This window comes from Anopheles marshallii, chromosome 2, assembly GCF_943734725.1.
Source record: "Anopheles marshallii chromosome 2, idAnoMarsDA_429_01, whole genome shotgun sequence".
Lineage (NCBI taxonomy): Eukaryota > Metazoa > Arthropoda > Insecta > Diptera > Culicidae > Anopheles > Anopheles marshallii.
The window spans coordinates 38603033-38626457 of record NC_071326.1 but is presented as its reverse complement, the minus strand read 5'-3'; the positions used below and the strand labels follow the sequence as shown (position 1 = coordinate 38626457).

Genomic DNA, 23425 nt, shown 5'->3' with positions numbered 1-23425 from the left:
GGCATTATTTCTGTCCCGTTGCCCCAACACTTCTCGGGGGGGCAAAGGTGTGCGCGGTAACGGTGAGGAGACTGCAGGAGTTGGGGAAGTTCGAAGGATTTCGGCTGTAGTTTGGAAGGGATAACCGGCGGATGTAACAGGGCGCTGGATGATTCAAGGTAATGAACTGTATGACTGAACCGGAAAAGAATCCCGTACCAGTCCGTGCACCATCCGGGGGGCCTTTTTGCATCCCGCCCCAACTGGCGATGCTATCAATCATGTGCGGCAAAACAATGGAGGTGGAGCAAATAAATTGCCTGATCAAACAGTCAAAACATCGAGCAGAACGCGTGAGACAGCAGGTTTGAGGTTGGAGCAAGATCACAAACCAATACCAGTACCGAACAGTACGACAAAGTGGTTGGTGTCCAAAACGGAGTTGTTTATTTTTATTGTTGAGAAAGAGAGAACCAGAACTCTAGTTCTGGACAATAAAAAACTGCTTACAAACGCACAAATTCCACCAAATCCAAAAGTAGCGCGTTTTGTTGGACTTTTGTTTCATTTGCTGCCTATCTGCCTCGTTGTTGTCTGTAATGCTGTTCTGTCTTATAAATGGGGCACCTTCAGGCAGGAAGGTAAAATATTTTAACGACCTTCCAACGACGGGCTCCAGAATGGAATGGAAGATTTCGTTCCAAGTTCCCCGAAAAAAGGCATTTGGTGGCTAGAAATGGCACGAGTGGGATGCCGTTAATGGAAACTGTCAACGGTTGAGCGAGCTTGGCAAAAACAACCCCTAAAATCAAAATATTTTCCAATTATCAGAACGCTTCCAATCTGCCCGGGCTGTAGCGGGAGCCCTGCCGTAGACGTCTTACCATAGACACAGGCGAAATGTTTTAATCATTAATTTAGCTATTTCGGCGGCAGGCGTTGTTGAGGGATGGTGCTGATGTTGGTTTTTTCAAGGATGGATGGAAAATTAAGGCTCATCCTTCGTACTTCAGCTCGAGAGCACGGCAAAAGGTGACCTTTGACAGGCGCTATCTCACCATTTGAAGAAAGAGGGGGGTGGGGAAGAAACGGAAGCCCACGGAACGACGAGGCAGATAATTTAGCTCAGGAAGTGTCACTGATAAATCATAAGCGAACCGTTCGGCTGGCAGAAATGCAAAATTAATGTTTTAATTTTACCACCCTGTACCAACGCCTTCACTTCATGGGCAGGAAGGGAATGGGAATTTGCGGAAAGGAAGGGGTTTGTGGCGATGTGAGGGGGAGAAAGGTGCAGGCTCCACCTCGTCATTATTGATTAATTACAACCTGCTTCTAGCAGGACAGAACATGCTATACAGTGGCGTGTACCTACCCATCGTCATCACCCACTGCTATCTTTCAATTCCTTGGGAAAAGTTCACCCACACATACACACATTCGCTTGGGCTGGACATGCGCTACAGCTCGGCATGTTTTTCGGCTAAAAATTGGCTGCCGCGCCTCTGCCTCCCTGGGAACTGTGTGGGAGCACCTGCCGTTTGCACTAATTATTCATAACCTATTGAAATTCATCATTAACATCCGCTCTCTTGGGCTTTCGCGCGGCAGTGACCGACCGGTGTTGACAACCCCCAAACTCCCCGTCTGATGTTGGGTTCCAGCCCTGTCTTGGGGCATGAGCTACCTCGCTACAGGGCAGTCATAGCGCCATCGATCGCATGGTTCCTGCTGTCGCCCAGACTCATCAGGTGCATGTGCCCATTGTCAGGGGCCACTACCGTTCGGTCCTCGAGAGCGAACGACACTTAACGTCACACGCGCAGCTCATCCATGGTGACGTTCTGGGACGGGTGGCCGACCACGCTGCCACCCATTCCCGCCGCCGACAAGTTCGATTTGACGCAGCTCTTCTTGGTCAGTGTGCCGCAGTTGCTGCCGATCAGCTGGAGTGCGTGTGCGGGCAGCATTCCACCACCGTCACCTGGGACCGATTTGAGGTGCTTCGGTGGCGGTGGTGCTCGCTGCGGAAGATCGGCAAACTCGGGCGGTGGCATTTGATGATGCTGCAGCGCCGGATGATGGTGTCCGAGTATGGTGGATGGGTCCGTTTTGGAGTGAATCGTGAGACTCTCCAGCTCACCACAGATGTTATTCGGTATCTGTCCGTTTTCGTTGCGTTTCTTCGTTTGCAGTGTACCGTGGCCACCGGGACCCATCCCAGCACCACCGCGCGGTTCGTTTAATCGCGTCTTATCACGCTGGTAGTACACGCCGGCAAAGATCAACACGTTCAGTATGAGCAAACTGCATCCGATCGCGATCGTTACGCTGAGGGCGGTACTGTACGCGGCAAACCCATCCTCCTGCGACGAAGACATTCCACCCGCTCCGATACCACCCGCGCCAGTACCATCATCGTCTCCACCCTCGGAGGATTCAGCCGTCACCGGATGGCTTGGTCTTGGGGCCGGATGATGCCGGCTACCGTTCGGCAGGATGCCGTACGAGGAGAAGTTGAGCAGCGAAAAGACCTGCGTAGTGAAGAGCGTATAATTCGACCCGATCGCTGCCGGATCTCGCTGGGGTGGGTTGAGCGGTTTCACCGTGGGCATCGCAACTGGGGGTTCCTCATCGTCCGCTTCCAGCTCGTGGTGCCCGCTGGGGACATCGTCATTGCCCGGCTTATGCAAATCCGGCACCAAGTTCAGCCAGAAGGATAGTCGATGCGCACGGTAGTGGTTCTTCAGTTTGGGTTTCGTGTCTGCTTGAAAAACCGGCACAAAGAATACACAAAGCGTCAGGAATGGTATTAGATACAGCGAAACCAAAAAATAAAAATAAAGGAAAGAGTTTCCCTGTACCGTGAATAGTCACGGGGCGTAGTCGAATGTGAAAGAAAACCCGAACAGGCAAGGTCTCACGCGCACCAGTCACGAATTCGCGACGGGAGTTTCCATATCCTTGGGGGATGTCGACTGGCAGAACGGCATATCTGACGAAAGCTATCATCAAAGTGGCGCTATCGTTCTAATCGTATTCAGCTCGCCCGGTCGCCCGGTGAAGCATATTTGACATTGATTGGTCTGCCCTCCCCGAGGGAACCGGGAACAATCGGCGGATCGATAAAACGGAATCATTCAGCTTTCATTGTACCGTTTGATCCACACGGGTTTAGCGAAACCAAACGAGCTGAGGGTTCTTAGCGTAAGGCCTATAAATCCTCCACAAACACAGAGTAGCACACACAAGCGTAATGTGAGTCGAGTTCTCATCTACCTTCATTGGTGTTTTTTTACTTCACCTCCTTTTTTTAGCTCTACATATGCTCCCATTGTTCATTTGTGCGCGTTGTTCTGTTACTCGCGATGACATTTGTTCAGACGTAAAAGTTCGCCATTTTTTCGCTGTCAAATCAAGTTGAACAGCACAAAAAAAAAGTTTAAAAACCAAAAACCTACGCAGTAGTGGAAATTCTACTCACCGAGATTGAGATATTTTTTGTGCACACTCTCGTACGGCGTCCATTCGATGTTCTTGAAGCGTGTCCGGTCGCGTACGTGATCATTTTCGAGCTGCTCATTCGGATTACTGTTCGAGAGAAAAAAAAGAGAACCGTGTATGTGCGTTGAAAAGGATGGCATAAAAAAATCGCTCAAGCAGCTCCATTAGGAAAAATACATCAGCGATAGGGGTACATTTTTAAAGGATAAAAAGTCTGCTAAAACCAATCCGACCAAGCTAAGTGGAAACACCGCTCCATAACAAGCAGGTACTTCCGAGTTTTTCAAAGGCGAGTACGAATCGGTCGTTTTCTGTCGATGGAGACGCACGGTAGTGTTATGGATAGACGTGCCCACATTGACAGGGCCACCGGAGAATTGGACCGGATTTGGTATTTTTCGGAACACGCGGTTAACAGCCACGTGAGATGGGGAAAAAACAGCAACAAAAAAAAAGAAACAAATCACACACTGAAGGGAGATGAACAGTGTCGAATGGTAGACGTGAGAATTGAGTAACCAATGAGGAAAGTAGCTTTTCGGGAAGCGGGGAAAAGATTTGGAAGGCACAAACGGTAGAAGAAAAACGAAAAGCGCTCTGGTTCAACATACGAAGCTGCACTTACCCGGTGCGGATGAAGTTTGACCAGTAGATCATAACCGCTTCCGAGAGGGCGATCTCGGACTTGGTGTAGTTGCGCGTGAAGTGATTGAATCCTCCGACCAGTGGTGCACCGAACAGATACGGCAGATCCTCCCCATGGATACATCCCTGTCGCTGGTTTGTCCGGACAATTTGGTGGCGTTCGGGTTTTGGCATCCGGCATGTGACAGGAGCAGCGGCACAGGAAAAAAAACACAAGAGAACGCAGAGTTGTGATTGAGAGCAATGTGATAACAACATGAGTTCAGATTACGTTACGAGCGTGCGGCGCAAAGTTATGTGTTCGTGTGGCATGTTAGCTTTATTTTTCGTGTTTTCATTTATCTTTTATTTCTTTCCTGTTTAGTCGTTTTGAGTTGCGGTGCCGTGTTTTGGTTTCGGGTTGAACTCGAACCACTTTTTTGCCCGGTTCGGGTTCGGACGTCTGTGCCCCAGTTCTGTTGGTTGATTTCGTATTCCCACAGTTGGTGTTTCATGTTTGTGGTTTTGTAGGCAACTTTGCGAACAAATCCATGCTTTGCCACGCCGAGCTGCCCACAGGTTACTGCTCCGCCTGCAGCTCGCCGGTTTAAATTCCGGATAGGACGAAAAGAGCACAGCTCGGAACCGAGAAAACACAAACAAATGTGTTGGTTCAGTTGAAAGTTGGCATCAGAAATACAGTGACGAGGAACAAGAAAAAATAAAACAACATGTAACCCTTACGCACGCAAACTCCCAAAAATGTTGCAATACGGCAAGGTGCAGGCAAGAAACAAAGCAAAACGCGATTGAGGTCATGATTGTCAGACAGCGAGCGTAGCTGCCAGAGCATTTTGCGAGAAGTTGGCGTGCGTATTTCTTTTTTCGCACGCTATGTTTACCAACCATCGGAAAAGGATTATGAAATTTCTCCGAACTCTACGTCTGGGATTATTAGTGTACTTTGTCGCGATTGTTTATTTGTGTTCTCATTTAATCTGGCAACAGTGTGGTTAATATTACTGTCTTTGGAAAAATCACAAAACCGCTGTTTGATTTTAACCAAACTGTGGGTTGCTGTCGGTTGAAATCTAGCTTATATTTTGCTTCCGATAAAATCCGTTTCTAATGTTTTTTTTTTCATTTTTGAAGTTGTATGGCATACTTTTGCTTTGCTGGAAAGGTGTTAGAATACAAAAGGAAGTGTAACTGTATGATGTGGTGCTGTCAACTTTATCGGAGAGCCAGAGATCAGAGAGATGAACTTTATTGTTTACCCTGCGTTATAGGGGGGAGTATTAAGACTTGTAATATTTGAAAGATACACATTTGCTATAAGTCTTTTCAGATCCGGGGACTCATAAATTCTCGAGGTGTACATAAAACAAAACTACTGGCTTTTATGAAAAAGGGATGCAAAGATAACTGATCTCATCCTTGATGGTTTTCAAAATTTCATCTTTCTTCGATCAAAAGTCAGTACCGACAAAAACATTGAAGTAAGGACAACAACATTGCCATAACGATCATTGTATAGTCTGATGTATGTGTACTGAAAATACCTAATGCGATGGTCAGTGCTGAGGATTGTGTAAAATTTACTCACATAAACCTTTGCGACATGGACTCTGTACAAAACTCAAACTAGTATTGATTGTAAGTATTATTAGTAGTTTATTGCTTTATTCATATTACCTTCAGTTGTTTTTGTAAACCATGGAAACTATAAAAAAGGGAAAGCTTAAGCAGAAAATAAAAAAATCTGCTTCCCGATTGGTTTTAAATTGCATGAATACACCGCTGGACTGGCAGCAAACTGATATCTACAGTTGGTAGCAGGTCGGTTTCACTAACAGCCGTTTGAAAGCGGATCCACCCTGGAACAGCTTTGCGCAGAGGCACATTGTTTGGTTTTGTTGTGGTCGATTGTACGGGAATTTGATAACTGGCAAGGTTAAGCAGGGAGGCAAAGCTTCAAAATGGTACGCATCGGTGGGACTCGGATGAGAGTGACAGGGTAAAGCGTTGGCCACAACAGGATATTTAATCTTTGACCCGTCTCGAATGCCCACGGCACTAGCTGACGGAAGAACCATCTCGGAAGCGCTGTAAAGGATGCTTATACTGCCCGAAGGATCGAACAAACTACCGGCGAAATATCCAACGTTTCATTCAATGATGGACCATTGCGATTTTTTAACCCACTTGCCCAATACGTTTCTCATTCGAAGCATTCGCTGTAATAGGTTATGGAAACAGAAGCACCAAGAATGACGCACCATCCAGCAGGGAGGAGAAAGAAATCTAATCTGCCGAGAGAACATTATTCTGATCCTTTTGGTTTACGGGCTGAAGAATTTCAATTGCGATTTTTGTTCTTTTTTTGGTTGGTGTGTGCCCACGTTCTGCGTTATGTTTCCTATCGCCAACTGCAAACTTGAGCAATTTGCAAACCTCAAACAAATCGGTATGGAAAGAATGTTTTTATTGAAACCACCGAAAGCTAGTTGTTGGCAGGGGTGGGGTTGAAATTTCCGTACGATAAAGTTTTACCGTCTAGGGTTGAGCTAGACTCTGCTCAGTGAGGCGAACACAGTACGGCCGGGGTGTAGCCGGTCGGCAACTTCACAATCTGCTAACTCGGGTAAAACAATCACTGAAGCATTTAGAAATAAAGCAAAACCATCGCCAAAAAGTATCATGGTAGTAAAAATGTTTTAAATATACTTTTGGGAAGAGTTGATTGGACGTACTCGCCTCTCTTTATTGATTCATCTTACGTTTACGTCATTTTGCACCAACTTTTATTGCTTCTATTGCATGTAATCGATAGGGGAAGAAAGAAATCGTCATCTCCACATGTTGTCACACACGCGCAAGCTGGCAGGAAAGTTTACAACGTTTAGAAGTTTTTTTCCGTTTATTCCTTTTTGCCTTCATTTTATATGAGTTTAGAGAGAGCATTTTGTTCCCAGCGTTCCAACCACTAGCTAATAATTGGAGGGTAGAAAACAGTGCAAAGAATGTGAAACAAACAGTATGGTTTTGACATTTTATCTGGGCGGGACAGGAAATTAATGGATTTTTATGTCCGACAAAGGATTGGCAAACGGGTGTATCTCGTCAGGGCAGTTACGGTTTTGGGTGTAGTGAGCCATTTCAGCGTTTTTTGTTTTTTTGGGGCGGGTGAGCCAAAAGCATCCGTACGCTGCGAATTGATTCCTTGGTTTGTCACGAATGTAGCGCACATACACACAAACACATAAAGCAAAATCGCATCGCTCGGTAATGGGGCTGATTACGGGGTTGGTACGTTGCGACTAGAGAGTCAAGTCATCTATTCGTGGTATCTTACCTGTGGAAAATCGCCAAATTTCGTCTGATAATCGAACACGTACAGAAACGAATTGCGGTGATCAGCGGAATGTAGGTCGGCCGTTTGTACGGCAGGCGCCACGATACGTGCATCGCTCAAGGCTTCCAGCGTTTCATCTCTGCACCCGGGGATCCAGCAATGGGGCGGAAAACGTGGTACACCACCAGACGTCGAACGGGCATGAATCAAAGTTAAACAAAGGTACAGAGAGAAATAAATGGTCCGGATCGGATGCTGCCCAAGCAGCGCAGCAGTGCAGCGAGCTGAAGAAACATTAACCCCCGTACCTTATATTGATGGGATGCTGAACCGGACGTTCCCAATCGGTGTACTCGTTCACGATCGTGGCCAGTATTTCGTTCAGATGAAAGCTGTACGTGCTTCGGACGTAGTTTTTCAGTATTTTCGTCCTCCGGTCCGCCTCGATACCGTACTGGACGTCTTCGGAGTTGAAGGCAAAGTACGCTTCGGCTCGCGTTACACCCACCAGTAGATCGTACCTGTAACACGCGAACGGGTTTTAATTACCAGCGAGCGACGGTTGCGGTGCGGATGGGTTGCACACAGGCGTATACTTACTTGGACAATTTGTTAATAGCTAGTTTGCGCAACAGTATCGCATTGATCGTGTTGAGCGTGTTGTGGATATGAGCGGATGGTTTCGATGCTGAAGGACTGCCATTGTAATCGCTGTAGTGCGTCCCATCCATCTGCTGAATTTCCCCAGTGTCTGCAGTGCAGGGATAAAGCGTGTGATTTAATTATGTTGGTGAAAGAAAGCCTCCGTTTTCGTTTTTCCCGGTTGGCAGAAAACTCCCAATGGCTTGGTACCTACCGATTACAACACCGTCTACACTGGGGCCGAACGCGTTCCCGAAATCTGGTGCTCGCACGCTGGTGGATAGAATGTCCTCGAGCGGTTTGTCCCGCAAGCACTTGAGTAGCAGCTGATGAGGTAGATCGGGTGAGCAGTTTACGTGGTGCGATACGTAAGCGGCAAATTTGGCCGGTTCACCTACCAGCGACCACGGAGCTAGGCCCGATCCGGACATCATGATTGCCCGGTGGAAAAGAAGCCCTAGGGTAAATAGAGGTGAAATAGTGGAATCAAACGAATGTGTGACGATACGGGTGACCTGTCCGATGTGATGAGCTTGTGGCAAACTTCAATGCTGAGGATAAAGCACAAATTACTTTTCATCGGAACGCTGTACATGTTCCCAGCATGGGAACGATTTGAATTCATTTTTGGCAAATGCCCCCCCAAAACTTCTCGGCAACGTGCAACGCCACTGAAGTGCTTGGCGCACCGTTTGCTGGAACGTTTGCGAGTAAATTAAAAACCCCGCTGCGAAAATGACAACCCAGCACGATGATGGGCGAAAAGTGAACTGGAAATCGAAACGCCACTCAAGCGCCCGCTCTGGTACGCTTGATTTCATGTGCGTCATTGCGATCGGCTGTAACAACGCCGCCAACTATTTAGTGAATGTTGCATTAGCTTGATGCCAACGCGCGCCTGCAGTAAGTGTACTTGACGTTCGCCGAAACAAACCATATTCAAATGTGTGCCACCAGCTCGCAACCGGGCAGCGAAATGGTTATTACCTAGAACTTAATCATTCCGCTCCAGTTCACTTGTGGCAAAGTTTCCTTTACGGGCAGAACGACCTCCGACGGAGCGAGATACAGATAGAGAGAGAGAACGAATTTGGTGGAACACAAAAATATTGCTCGCCATTCGCCGTTCCGGAGTCCGTGCTTTCCATAAGCACACAATATTAGTAAATTGGATGCCAACTGCTGCTATCGACATAAATCAAAATCAACAATGCTCGAATGGGAAATGTAGTTAATAATGGTCGTTCAGTTTCCGGTTGTTTTTGCGTATATGTGTGTGTGTATTTTTTTTTGCTACTTGCAATCCAGAATTTATAGGTCTGATTGCAAATGTCATGTAGAAAGGAACAACTTCCCAAAATGAAAAAAAGGTTAAAAAAAGCAAAATTTGAATCATAAAAATGGTCGCAATTTTTAATGTACCATGCACGTGGCGGGACTGTCACTCAGCTAGAATAATGCTCCGCCGAGAAATGAGAGAAAGAAACAATTTAAAGTGCAGCATCTTGGATAGGATGTTTATTGATTTTGACGTTTCGTTTATTTGTGTCGAAACGTGGGCTTTATAGCGTGGCAAGCTCATGAATGGCATCCTGTGGCGCGTTACCATGCACGGGTAGTGAGTTCCAGGCATTTCCAAGCAGCAGAATGCGAGAACAGAAATTTCTCACTTAAGAATCTGTTCGTTATTATTTTTTTTTACTATCGTTCATTCTTTCTTCGAGACTTTTGGACGCCTTGGCGCGTCTTCTTCGTCTGTATACGGCGTGTTTGCAGCCGTGCCGCGGCTTAAAAGCAGTCGCGCAGCAGTAGTGATGGATTTATTCATTCCATTAGTGATAGAGCTAGCGACTGGAAACGGTGGCACAGTAATTGATGATTATCAAACAAAAATTTATCTTTTCCATAATGGAAACGTGACAAGCGGGCAAACGTGTTGGATACGTCTATCTGGCGTATTCTGAGAGCTTTAGAACACGCAACGGTTCCCTTGGCTGGTGCACAGTGCGGAGAAAGTAAAAGTGGGTATTTTGTAATGCTAATTCCCAAACTGGTACATTGAAAATGAAATCTGAATGCTTTTGAAGCATCGCAAGTGGTGGATTCGTGGGGTGTGGTGTTTTTGAATAAAATACTTAAAAGCATGATGGCTATTAGTCTGTAGTGAATTGATTCTATTCATTGACACTTATCGGTTCTATGGTATAAGTAATAAAATTAATAGTGAAAGGGCATTTCACTTTACTACCTTGTAGGTGCTTTAGATTAGCTCATACCTTCTGGAACAGCTGCCGAGGCGATCAGAAAATGTACACAGGCGGCACCGGTACCGTGACCCGCCAGCGTCACACTTTTGGGATCACCTCCAAAGGCCTCGATGTTTTCCTGTATCCAATGCAGGGCGGCAATGATATCCATTAGACCGTAGTTTGCCGGTGCTTTCGAGAACCGGTCCACGTTGGCATTTAAAAATCCTGTTCGGAAAGGATGTAGTGTTAGGGAACTAGCGGATGAAAGTCAATATCCCACTCTACTTACCTAATATTCCTAAACGATAATTGATTGTAACTACTAAAATTTGTCCATAACTTGCTAGTACAGATCCATCGTACGGGTTCCCACTGTTCCACTCGTACGATTCACCATGGACAAACACCACGACGGCGTATTTGGAGGAGCTAGAGCTTTCCCGCGAACCAGCTAGAAGGGTAGAAATAAAAGGTCGTAAGATACGGAAATCTATGTCCAGAAATGATGACGATGACGATGACGATGTCACTGCCAAAAGGTAAAAAGAAATATGAACCAAAAGAAAACGGTAATTTGATATTGTTCCTTCTTGCATGTTGCTTTACATTTCTTCCAAATGCACTGCGAGTTGGTACCGCTGTCGGGTTCCAATTTCGTCACTATGTTTCAAATATGCAATTAGTACTGTAATAGCTCAATTTTCTATAGCTGCCGCTATTCTTCTAATGTGCTTTTATGATACTCTTGCACGTTTCAAAGAAACACAATTTTTTTCAATTAAATTTTCATCATAAAATATATGATACTTAAAACTGGTATAATTTATTGGTCTTGTTGTTGTTGAGTACTTTGTTCTTACGAAGGTTAAGGTTAGCTCACTTTACAATCCATTATTCCTTCCAATGTGGCAGGATTTCGATTAAGATAGGCTTGAAATGTTTGTGTTATTGTTTTCAAAATAAGTATTTTTCTGCGAAATCCAGATTAAAAATTGCAACGTGAACTGCAGAGAGCATTAAACAAAAATGAATAACAAATAGGATTTTGTTGAAGTACAAACATCTATAAGAGATGCAAGTGCATCTACAAGATGATCCTTCCGTGGAAAAGGGTGTTGTGAAGTATTTGGGTTTTGCTCTTTGAACGGCTGTTATTTTATTGGAACCCTCGTATCACTAGGTATCACTTAGTATTCTTCAGAAAATATAACAGTTTTGGTTAACAGTTTCATAGCATTCTGTTGAATTGAGAGATTCCTTGATTTTCTTGAGAATTGTGGTGGAATTTAAACAAAAAATATATAAAAGAAAGAAATAAAACTTCTTTAGTTGCTGGAAGTTTAGTTTAGTGATAAGACAGTTGAAAGGAGTTTATTTACGATCTATCGAGTTTTCGTCCGATTACGCGGAATGCTACAATTATACCTGTGTAATTGTCGCTTGTTCGTTTTTAGTTTTACATAAAACAATACCACTTGGCCTGATAACAAATTTCTTGAGAAAATTACTAAATACTTGTTTCAAACTTGAGTAAAGCGTTGTTGAGTAAATCTGTCCAGTTTAGATAATTAAAAAAAATTGAGTATCATGTTTTAGGCAGCTGAATCGGAAAAAATCTTCACTACACAGAAGATAAAACATTTCTATGCTATTGTTTGGGATATTTCTTTAGGGTTTTAACTCACGCATAATAACATCATCACATCATCATCATCACACCAAGTTTACCAGTGTTGTGTTTGCTGCTGTGAATGTGCAGAAGGCGAACCCGTTTTGGATGTCGCAAATGAATTTTGTGTAATCCTTTTGAAGCGTATGCTTTCAGGACAACATTGGAGAGCGCCTTCGAAACATTGGCAGGTCTAAGTATTAGAGATTTAGATCGTTATTCTAGCATTAAATTGTGGTTGTGGAACCATACATGTTTAAGAGAAAAGGAGCCATACAATGCTGACAAGACAGGAATCATACAATGCTGACATGATTTGGCCACGTTTAAAATACTCTTTTTTTTACTATTTCGGTTTCACATAATCTTATGTTGGCACAACCTTCAAAATCGCTTCTCAAATGCCTTTATGAACAGAAGCTTGGAGGAATTCTAAACCATATGTTTATATTCCTTGTGGTGATATATTATCCTCGTTTGATGAAACATTCGCCCAACAACATGTTCGATTGCGATTACAAATCTCGACAGCTACTAAAAGCTGGCCGAATAATCGTTTTCTTCGGTCTGGCACTTCTATTCGGGCAATGCTAGATTAACAGGCAGCCAGCGTTGGCACATCAACCGGCACAGCACAATATTCGGCTTGAAGTTTCCCCTGTACTCGAATCATCACCGTTCAAAAAGGGAATCTGTATCAAAGCTGTGCGCTTAAAAGCTGGTTGCCATCGATGCTAAGACGAATGCTTCGCTCCAATACCGTGCGAGTCATTGTCATCATTGCGAGAGATTGTCTTCGAACGAGCTTCATCGCATTGCCCCGCCAGTTGCTGCGTACCGTAGCAAAGTCCAAAGTCAACCTTCCGGTTCCGGGCCGTGAGGGGCGGATGGAAAATAAAATCTATCTGTCAAATGAGCTCCAAAGGTATGTGAGTTTCGTTAAGCTTCTAATTGGATGCTTATGTCATATTGTAATCTTCTCTTTCCGTTTTGCTCCATTGGGAGCGGATTTGCTACACGTTTAATCCATTAGAATCTTCCTTTGTTGTTGACTGTCGGCGTTCACTTTCCGACTGTTGTGTGTATGTCGGTGTTTTAGTTATTTTTTCCGTTCCGACGGTTGCCCGCTTTTTTCGCCATTTTCTTGCCCGATAAGCTGCTCGCTATCATTCGTGTAAGTATACTAAGGCGATGCTGTCGGTTATTCGATACCGTGTCGTACAGGTTTCCATTGTCGTCTGCTCTTTCAATACATCCGGACAAATGGCGAGTTGTTTAAGCGGGTGGTAATGGTTATGATGGTAGCGTGCTGGGGATATAGTTATAGGGCTTCGGTATTTTGAGCTATTGTACTTGTTTGGATCATGCTTTTACCGTGACACACCGACGTGTCTGTGTGATGAGTTTCCACCAAATTCCTGGAACCAGTTATAAGGGATTTAGTTTTCGCTCCAGTTTGATATTTAGTATATTGTAAGCATTGAACAGTTCAGCCAGTATATAGCAAATTCATTCGCATTTTTAACGATCACTGCTGACAAAATAATTCCCGAACAGGTAAATACTGTAACGAGACGTAATGATAACCACGAGATACGTTTGTGGCCGCCTAACGATTTTTTCAAATGTTTGTTCCATTTCGCAATATTTATATGCGTAAATATCATTACATTGCGCTCGCATACACGCTCAATCCTATTCCCGGGGCTGTCGGATAAGGCTGGGCAAAAATTACAGTGCATAAATCACGGCGATTGGGATTTGTTGAATATTTGCACAATAAATTTCAATATGCCTTACATTTTTCATACCTTACTCGCGTGAATACGCTAGGGCTTCGAGTTTTTCGCTCGTTTGCCGTCCAATTTTCGTGCGACAAAATATGCTTCAACGCTAACACAATAACCGCAGGCTGCGTTAGAAGTTTTTGGGGTAGAAAGGTTCTGCTTGGTGCCTGTGTTATGTCGGTCTGTGCCATCGGAAACCGTATCGCTGTGTCTCACCGTGTCCCGCGGTAATGGATGGGAGGTATTGGTAAGAATTTATGATAGGTACCGTGAAGAACGAACAGCGCTCGATGGATGGACCAATCGATTGTCCGACGGGCGAATGGAACGAAGAGCGGAACACATACCGCCCAAGGTGGGTACTCACCGAAATTCAATTTATCTCAATTCAAGTACGAATCGCTATCCTCTGACGGGACCAAGCGCTACCACTTGAACACGTATCGAATTTTCTTTGGCGACCTTCGTTGGGAACTTTCGGTGGAGAGAAGAGAAAGAGAGATGGTGATAAATGTGTTTCTTGGCATAGAAAAGGACGATGCCTTTTGGACCAGCATCGAATGTTGGACGGTCGATGTAGGAATTTGTTGGGGCTTTCCGAAATTTCTATCTTCATAGCTGACCCATCGAGCAAGGCGGTTGGGTAGAGGCTTAGTGTTTTGTATTCCGTACTGGCCGTAGGTGTAATCAGAATTCATCTTTATTAAATAGGTCCATTAATAAGATATCCCACTAGATCGAATTCAATTGGTTGGTACCATACGGTAACGGTTCGTGCTATGTCTTTCGAGGATTTCCAAAATCGTTTGGCTATTGAATGCCATCGGTTGAGACAATCTTTGTACCGCATCAGCGTGGGTTTTTGTATTTAATTTCGTACAATTTTGGAGGAGTTCAAACCGACCTAGTTCTGGGCGCCCTTTCTGCGAGTAAGTTTTTGTGTGCTGTATAAAGTACTTGATCGTACACCGTTTCCGAGCGAGACTAAAAGAGCAATTGAAAAAATACAATACAGCTCGACCCTTACTCGAACTCACCAACTCGTTCGACCACTTGGATGCATGTTTCATGAACCAAATGTGGAACATCTGAAGCAACCGTAAGCTTTGGAAAGGATGCCCCCGGCACCAGTTGATGGGAGTATTTAGTTCCGAGCTTTATTGATACCCAACGGGCTGCTGCGGAACTTGATCGGGTTCAGTACGAGAGGTGGGTGATACCTTCTCTGTTGGGTATGTAGCTACCTTCGGAATATATATATTTTGCAGCAGCAGCTTTCATATATTCAAGAACCATGCTCTACAACCAGTGGGAACGTTTCTGTAGGGCAGGTTAGCCAGTTGGTCAGTAGTTTGATTTCGGTTCAAACGAAGGTGCTCATTTAATATTTATGAAATGCTGCTGTCCTTTTTGTTTGCTTTTTCATCTTTGTTACAAACCATGTGCAGGATGCTGAACACCGGGCTCATTTTGATAGCATTTTAGAGGACAACCTGCAGAGGTGTCTGCTGCATTTGCAATGAGTACCGGGTGGTTTTGCAAAATAGTAGGAAATTGAACATGCCAGACCCTTGGCAGGTGATACACATATGGCTGCACGAGAAAGGGTTGATTAATTTTGAATTGTTCAAGACGGATAATTGCTGCTTGGTTGGACTAGCATGTCGTAAGACAATAGTCGACACTGACTTCAACACTCATAACTTCTCGTGTGCTAGAGCAGTTCTTGAAGGCCTTTTGTATGTCTTCATAATAGAATTCTAGTTCAAGAATTGAAGAAACATTGTGTCTGCTGCACGTTGTGAAACATACACGGGATGTAACTAAATCATATATAGACTGCACGAGAGTATTTTCGTATTTGTTTATATTTTGTACGAGCAGCATTTTTTACATTCTTTTCTTCACAACTCGTTTATTTATTTACTTATTTATTTATCTATTTATTTGAAATCGACTAATTATATCTGCCACAAGGTTGGACAAAATATTTGCTTACAACGTAAACAAATTATACATGGGAATTGACCTCTTTCAGGATTTATTTGTGACTATGAGGCTCTTCAACGTATAACAGCGTGCTTAGAGTGTTCGGACATAAGGGCCGATGCACTTGAGAATTACCAAAGTTCAGTACGAATTACCACGGAAACTTCAGTATCAGAAATTTAGAAGCGATCAAAGCTCGTCTTCTAGAGAAATATATTCTCGTTTAAAGGGAAGGTACTGACATTGGTTCAGATCTTTTGCAGAAGATAGTAACAATCGCTTTGTACTGAATAAACTGTTTCTGTTGTACTTGCATTTAACTTGATTCTGATTCTGTTCAAGTGGAAATGGAATATGCCGCGATAGGTTTAGATAGCGCTATCTGCAATTTGTTCAAAAGGTAAATCAACTACCTTTACAAAGCCTAATCGACTGATACACTGAAAGCTTTCAATGAAAAGGCTTTCAATGCATCAATTGGTAGGACTTTGAACAGAATTAATGCTCGTTTGCAGGAATTCCTAAAAATATATTCAGAAATGGCCTCAACTTTGCCTATTACCTTTCTGCTTGTTTTTTTGCGCTTAGTATTTGCCTCAGAGCATCTACCATGCGTTACTCCCTGTAATTGATTGATTTTGTCACAGATCAGATAAGTTTGTATACTTCAATATCACCAGTAAAGATCTGTTGAAACGTTTTTGCTAACTGTTGGAACAACTAAATTCTCAATTGCGGTTCCATCCGCTCGTAAATGTTTGCCGTAAATGCGATTTGTCCCGATACGAGGATTGTTCCCATTGGGATACACGAATCACGAATGACTCATTTTACGCCCATGTTTTGAAACATTCCAACCACCGCCCGTAACGACCGAACCGTATCAACCGGATGAATCAATCAAAGTCAATCGAATGTAGCCGCATAGAAGTGATCCGCACCGTAAACCTCAGTACGTAACCTTCGATTAGCATTTTCCATGCATGCGGGCGAAGAATTCAAAGCACTCCGTACGGCTCGTGGCGGCAAAATATGTAAACTATGCTTATTTTTCGACATTCATCCACGGCCGATGACGACGGACCAGCAGGCACTCATCCATCATTGCAGTTCTCAAATCGATCCTGATCTTCGTGCGTGCGACAGTCCAACAGTGTTGGCGGAAATGTGAAGCATTCTGCGCTGTAGACACGCAGGACCAACTTTCCTCATGGAGCATGGGAGCATGATGGGCAACAGTGCTGGTGTTGTTTGTGTCGTCGTCCTCATCCGTACGGTGTCCGGAATTGGTAACTCGCAAGTCGAGCCCAAACGGAAGTGTCAAGTCACGCTTCAAACCGGCGACTGGCGCCTGGTACGGTCGCTTGTTTGTCTAGTGGTCCCGGGAGCCTCGGGCTCGCTCGGTACATACCGTACTGCATAAAGCGCCGGCAAATGAGTTTGTGTTTTGGGGTGCGGCTCTCGCATCCTAAGTTAGTCCCAAAGGCTTCACATACGCTGCCACACAAGTGTATGTGGGCGCGCGTGTGTGCTGTTTCGAACCGTGCGTGGAAAAGGATAAGACGCGTGAGTAAACAATGAAATCATTCCACTCCTCGTATCTTTCTCCCTCGTACAATTGAGTACTCTTGAAGTTCCGAGTGCGGTGGAAGATTTATTGATCAATCAAACAAATGATTAATTGTTGGTGGAAACTGTCAGTTACGGGCAAATGCGTTTCGCCGTCATGCTTGTCGTCGTCATCGACCACCGACGAGTAAAGTTTTCGCCTTGCCGCGTTTGTTGTTCTGCATTCGACGGTTGACGGGTCGACGCTACATACACGTTCCAGCAAGGGGGCCAGGAAATCCTCCTACACTGGGTGGTGGGAAATTTAATTTATGTGAGCTAATAAGATGAGACGTCACTATTTGACCCGTTCGTTTCTTTGCCTGCGATCCAGACAGAAGAAAGTAACGTCGCTTCGTACGGGTACGGTTCACATGTTCACATGTGTTGGTACGTGAGAGTATTTGGTGGGAAGATTTGCAGCTCAAGTAAATCAGTTCATGATATTTCAGACCAAGCCCATGCCAATGGAACATGGTTTGGGCGAGCTGTGCAGTAGAATCCGTGCACCCGTACAGTAATATACACATACACATTTATTACGAGGGAATACGTGACAGTAGGTAAGCTCGTAAAAAAGCACCCAAAGTTAACAATCCTCCCCTTCTAAATGATGTATATAATTAATGACGGGTTTTATGGGTGTTATGATAAGCTGTAACACCACCATGCGGCCGTACAGTAATTGGAAAACTCGTAGCATGATAGGCACCAATTCGATTGTGTTCCATAAAATATGTCGAACATGACCATCATGCCATTCCTTGGCTATTTGTGTGGGCGGTAATCATATGATTGGATTGACGAAATGTTACGGAATAGTTCAGCGATTAGCATGAAAAAGGCATGGAATCCGATGCTCCATGCCGAAACAGGAATGTGCAATGGATCATGCAGATATATGCAAATAATTCGTGTTTCAAACCGTTTCGTAGATGAATAAAATGGATGTGCAATACGTTTTTACCATGTTTCAGGAGATGTTTATTGCGTCGAATGGAATTACACAAGATTTTTTTTCATCACCAATGAACGTGTAATGGAACATAATTAGCAGCGTGGTGAGTCAAATTGTTCACACAACGTTCAAAAGTGTAAAATTATTTTTCAATTTTCTGCTTATCGTTGAACAACTGCAATTTGATTGATTTTGCAAGGATTTTATTGTTGTTTATTTTTAATTAATGTTTTATTTTTTTTGTAATTTGATATGCATTCTGTGTTTTCTTAAGTTTCGAACTTTCGTTTCTACGTAATTTTGTAGAGTTTCAATTGTTTTCAATGAACGCTATACATGTTTGCTTTTTACTCATGCTTTAAAATTCACATGAAACCTTTCATTATTTTTCCATACTTTTGGGAGAATTGTTTATTTACTGCAAATTTTGTGGTGTTTTTTTTTTAATCCCTGTCCAGTATTAAAATAAATTAACAAGTAATTTATTTTTTTTTTAATCTTTAATTTTGAAATAATGCAGATTTTGTCCAATCACACACTTCTCCAATTGTCCTTTTCACACTCGAGCAAATGTAATAAGCGCATTAAGTGAACGAGTGTGATTGTTAATGGGTTAATGGGTAGAGAAATTTCATTGAAGAACTCTACAATTATTGGTTCACCGAAATAGGACATACAACTCCCAATTGTTTCAGACATCAATGGGCAGAATAGTTGTTAGTGGTGAAGATTAATTCTGGGTGTTCAAAAACCAATTGAATAGTCTCTCGCTGTTCTCACGAAAGAAAATAAAAATTAAAAACAAGAAAATTAAAGCAGAAAATAACAGGAAATAATAATAATAAATGTGAGCTTTATCACAGTTTATGAGCTGTTTTTGTACCTGTGGTTTATATCATTACTAAAAATTTCAGCCTGTCCGCTTCTCTGGTCAAAAGTGTTGACTATCCGGCTACATGGTAAAATAAGGCTAGTATATGGCCAACATAACCAAGTAGGTCGTTATACCATGAAGAAAATGAAGAAGCCTCTATCGTTCTTGTCGTTTAAAATAGGTTCAGTGAAGGATTTATTTATAGAAGAATTCGTTTGATACATCTTTGATCTTCGTAGAAATATTTACTTTGTTTAGAAACATAGCGTTGAAAGTTGTATCTATAATCAAACCGACCCAAAAACGGTCCCTGCCGTCCCACTTTTTCGAGCGCACCACTTTCCTTTCTATTATGCGTTGAAAATCACTAAAATTAGCACGAACATTTGATTGACGGTTCCGTTATGGCTGATTAATTTTCAACGGTTTTGTCTGATTTAAAGTAAATGTATGCGAAATCGCGCATAACGTTTGCTTCGCCTGAAGACTTATTTCAGTACGGTGCAAAAGCGATCCTACGTACCCCAAAATCAAACAAACTCAATCGGAGCATCTTTAAATTACGTTTTCACCGAAATTTCAAAGGTAAGGCTGACGAAGATCAAAGCGTCGAACGCTTTTCCTTTCAGCTACCTGAAGAACCGACCAAAGGTCAAAGCGGTTTGGAGATGGATCCTCACACACCAAAATAAACCGAAAAAAAACCTTCATTTTCAGATGCCCGGAAAATGTTGTTCATTAGAAGAAAAGTGGGTTCATGGCTGACCGGTTGGGGAGTCTTTTTTTGTTGTTGTTGTGCTCACTTCGTTCCTTCTCGGTCGGAAGGTGCTGAGGGCTGGAATTCGTGAGTTGATTAAGAATCACCGGCATTTTAATGGCGATTGAAGAATGTGGCCAACAAAGACAGACTACCTTTAGAATTTTTCTTTCCATCGGACCCATCGGTACGTGCCTGTGTAGCCTGGCGAACGTCGTGGATATAAAATATTGTGACTCGTGCGCCTGTTTTTTTCGCTGGCCTTCGACATCGAACACGGGGTCGATCTGCACTAGATTATGATTTCATCGAACGAAGACGAAGGACGAGAAGCCATAAAAACAGGCACATGAAGTGGCACATGAACTAACCGTTGAAGCGGTTTTGCCGAAGACCATGAAAAGGTCGCGACGACCATCGGGAGGTGCGCGCTATCAAAAAGGGATTTTATTTTATTCGTTCCGAACTTTGTGTGAAGGATTTTGGGGCTTGAATTTTTTTTGTCGAGTTCTCTCTAGAACCAAAAACCATAGCATCCCTCTTCGTCGTGTCACCATAATAACATGCGTGTCTCACCGTCCCTGGCGTGTTCTCACCGCTCCTCGTCGGTGGTTGTTTCCCTGGAGCATGAAAACGGTCAATCCCGGTCCCGGGTGGATTTGCGGTGAGGGCGTAGATTTTGCAGCAAACCTTCGCGCTGTTTGCTAATCCTTCACTTACGAAAGCTACTAAAAATGGGACCACAGTAAATGCTACCAGCTCAAGGGCTTGAGCTCCCCTTTCTGTATGGTACAAGCGAGACAATGAAGTATTCGCCCCTAAAAAGGGAGCAGGAGAGGAATAAAAATACCCTCACAACTAAAATCCCACTTGGGACTCGTCCGGTCCGGTCGTCTATTTTTTTTTTGTTTTGCTCATTGTTATTGTCTTGCTCGGTTCGCTTTCTTTGGGGCGTGGTGATGATAGGAAAACGCAACTTCGACGGACGCCCCGAAGCACACACACACACACACATACACCCAGAAAAAAACAAAGTTACGATCCTGCACCGACAGTGCCGCAGTGTGGGTCGGGCAAAATGGGTCCGCTTTTTTATTTCATTTTGATGTCACAAAATCGATACTTAGCGGGTGAATGTTGTTGTTTTTGCTGCTACTGATGCTGCTGCGTGTTGGATATTAAAATATAATCTCACATCCTTCGGCTCAGCATTTGACGCCTTCGCGACAGGAGACAGTAGTCTGGGCAGGGGATTGGGGAGAAGTAGGGCACAAGAATGGCAGGGAAGCAGGGAACGAGAATGCAAGACGAGCCAATTTTATTTTTCTCATCCACCGCCACAAAAGTTGCAAGCGTAATCTTCTTCCCATTCCATGGTGGGGGGGGATGCTCCGTAAGGATGGCGCCTCCCTCCCGTGCCCATAACTTGCCCACGCGTATGTCCTTCGGGTAAGGATATTCTAAATCTCATAAAATTTCGTGCGCTTTACGCTGGTGGGTTTGCGTGTTTTTTTCCATGTTGTTGCCGCTCGCTATACGCTTCCCTTGTTTGTTTGTATCTGTCATGGGTCTTTGGGATGGAGGCGTTGCGTTTGTTAGCGCTCCTTTTGTCTCGGTTGGGAACCGCTCTAATGACACTTGCAATGACAGCCCAAAAAACAAGCACACTTTGCAAAAGAAGGAAAAACACCGACACCGATGGAATGTTTTATGCTTATGAGGGTATTGGGTTCTGTTTTTTTTGTTCTTCTCTCTTTTCTTTGCACCCATTGTTATAACCCATTGTCTCGGTGAGTACGTTCACTCAGCCGAGGCAGTGGCGTGGGCAGAGCGCATACCTTGCGTCGGGACGTAGATGTTGAGATACAGGCAGTCCTCTGATTGATTGCGCAGGTACGGCAAGAGGCGTCGCAGGTATTCCAACCGGCCGCGTGGCATCCGTTCCAGGGCAGCCGTTTCGTTGTAGATATCGGGCAGCCGCTGTGGGCAGACGGGACTGAATCTAGAAGTGTGATAAAGAATCGATCGAACGACCCACCCCGAAAACGTACGGGAAAGGTGTTAACATTAATGAACGATAGCAAGTGAGCTTAAAAAGATTGGGGGTAGCAAAAGGAAATTCGCCGCAAATAACTGGTCCGGAAAGCCTTCCGGAAAAGCGGAACTCATGCGGGTCTATTTTTAATCGCTCTTACTCCTTCCTCCCCGAAACAGTCATGCTAACCTGTCCGCCTTTTTTACACCGGACCAGAGCGCCCCGGTTACCGGGGGCATGAACCGCAGAATGCCCACCGGGGGCGAAGCGTACGGTACACCGCGGAACGCCTCGACCGGATCCAGATGGCGCCCGTCCAGGTGTTCGATCGTGCCGGAAACGGAACCATACTTTGTGTGCACGATCCGCGAACTGGTGGACTTCTTGAGCGTTTCGCTTTCGTCCATGTTGCCGCTGGTACCGCCGGCACTGTTGCCGCTGCCGCTGATGCTGTTAGCGCCACCGCTGCTGCCAGATCCTGCGGAATTGATGGGAGCCACCAGCGAAACGGCGAAAACAACCACCGCAATAATCACCGTTGCTGGCAGCATGGTTACTTTATTCGAGTCGTTTCGGCTGCCTGGTGCTGCTTCAGCTGCCACATTGCTGTGCAAGCTCATACATCACACATTTTACACTGCACTTCCTTTTATGTGTGTCGGCACGGTACACATTCGCAATCGCATTACACGGCACAGTGCACTATGGTCGGCCGGATTCGAACGGCTTTACTTACTTTTCCCAGGCGGTTACACAGACTTTTGGGGAAGCTTTTTAATTCTTTCTATATCTATGCTTCACTCTTTTTTCCGTTTCTTTGCACACTATTCGTGCGTGAAATTTGCTTTTGTTATGACTTTGGATCACGTCGGAATGCACTGCGGTGTTCACTTCACTAGATAATTTGTATGCTTGATTTTTGTAGAACTTCACTTGCTGTTTAAAGCTTCAGCCGCTTTCTTTGATTGGAACTGTGCTAGTTGCAGCTTAACTCTTTTCCATATTCTTTACTCTTCACTTCTGTACGACATTTTTAATTTTGCTTTTCATCTGCACTGCACCCAACAACATTTTTCACGTAATCCGATTTTACTTCTATTGACAATTTTGATGGCTTACTCTCTTACATTTTTTACTCAGACTTGGGTAACATCACTACTAAACTTCAGAGAACGCGTTTAACTAGCATTGATCGGGAAGAATGGTGCAGGAAGATGCAATCATCCATCACAATGCACACGCCCTCGTGCTTCTTGACGGCCACACGCGACTCGATGGAGCGATTTTATTTTTCCCACCTTCACTCGCCCTCACACTCGATGCCCTTGTTCTTTGACGTCAGCCTTCCCAGCAGCGATGAGTTGGATAACTGGCGTAATCCCACCAGGATGCGGA

General features: G+C 44.2%; 1 protein-coding gene across 1 annotated transcript; it reads right to left on the bottom strand.

The window, feature by feature from the left end:
* Nucleotides 1-1793: 1793 nt before the first annotated feature.
* LOC128707562 (neuroligin 4-like) lies at nucleotides 1794-22674 on the bottom strand. Its single transcript, XM_053802519.1, has 11 exons — nucleotides 22220-22674; nucleotides 21834-21997; nucleotides 10643-10804; nucleotides 10381-10578; nucleotides 8319-8561; nucleotides 8063-8213; nucleotides 7771-7983; nucleotides 7463-7601; nucleotides 4109-4260; nucleotides 3464-3570; nucleotides 1794-2743 (listed from the first exon to the last, which is right to left on the bottom strand). The coding sequence occupies exons 1-11, from the start codon at nucleotides 22648-22650 to the stop codon at nucleotides 1794-1796; spliced, it is 2910 nt and encodes a 969-aa protein (XP_053658494.1). The 5' UTR covers nucleotides 22651-22674.
* Between the last annotated feature and the right edge of the window lie 751 nt (nucleotides 22675-23425).

Coding starts and splice junctions, on each gene's coding strand:
- LOC128707562 (XM_053802519.1), bottom strand. CDS start 22,650: ATGAGCTTGCACAGCAATGTGGCAGCTGAAGCAGCACCAGGCAGCCGA. Junction 8,214..8,318: donor TGTAGACGGTGTTGTAATCG/GTAGGTACCAAG, acceptor CCTGCACTGCAG/ACACTGGGGAAATTCAGCAG. Junction 4,261..7,462: donor AATTTGGCGATTTTCCACAG/GTAAGATACCAC, acceptor CGGACAAACCAG/CGACAGGGATGTATCCATGG.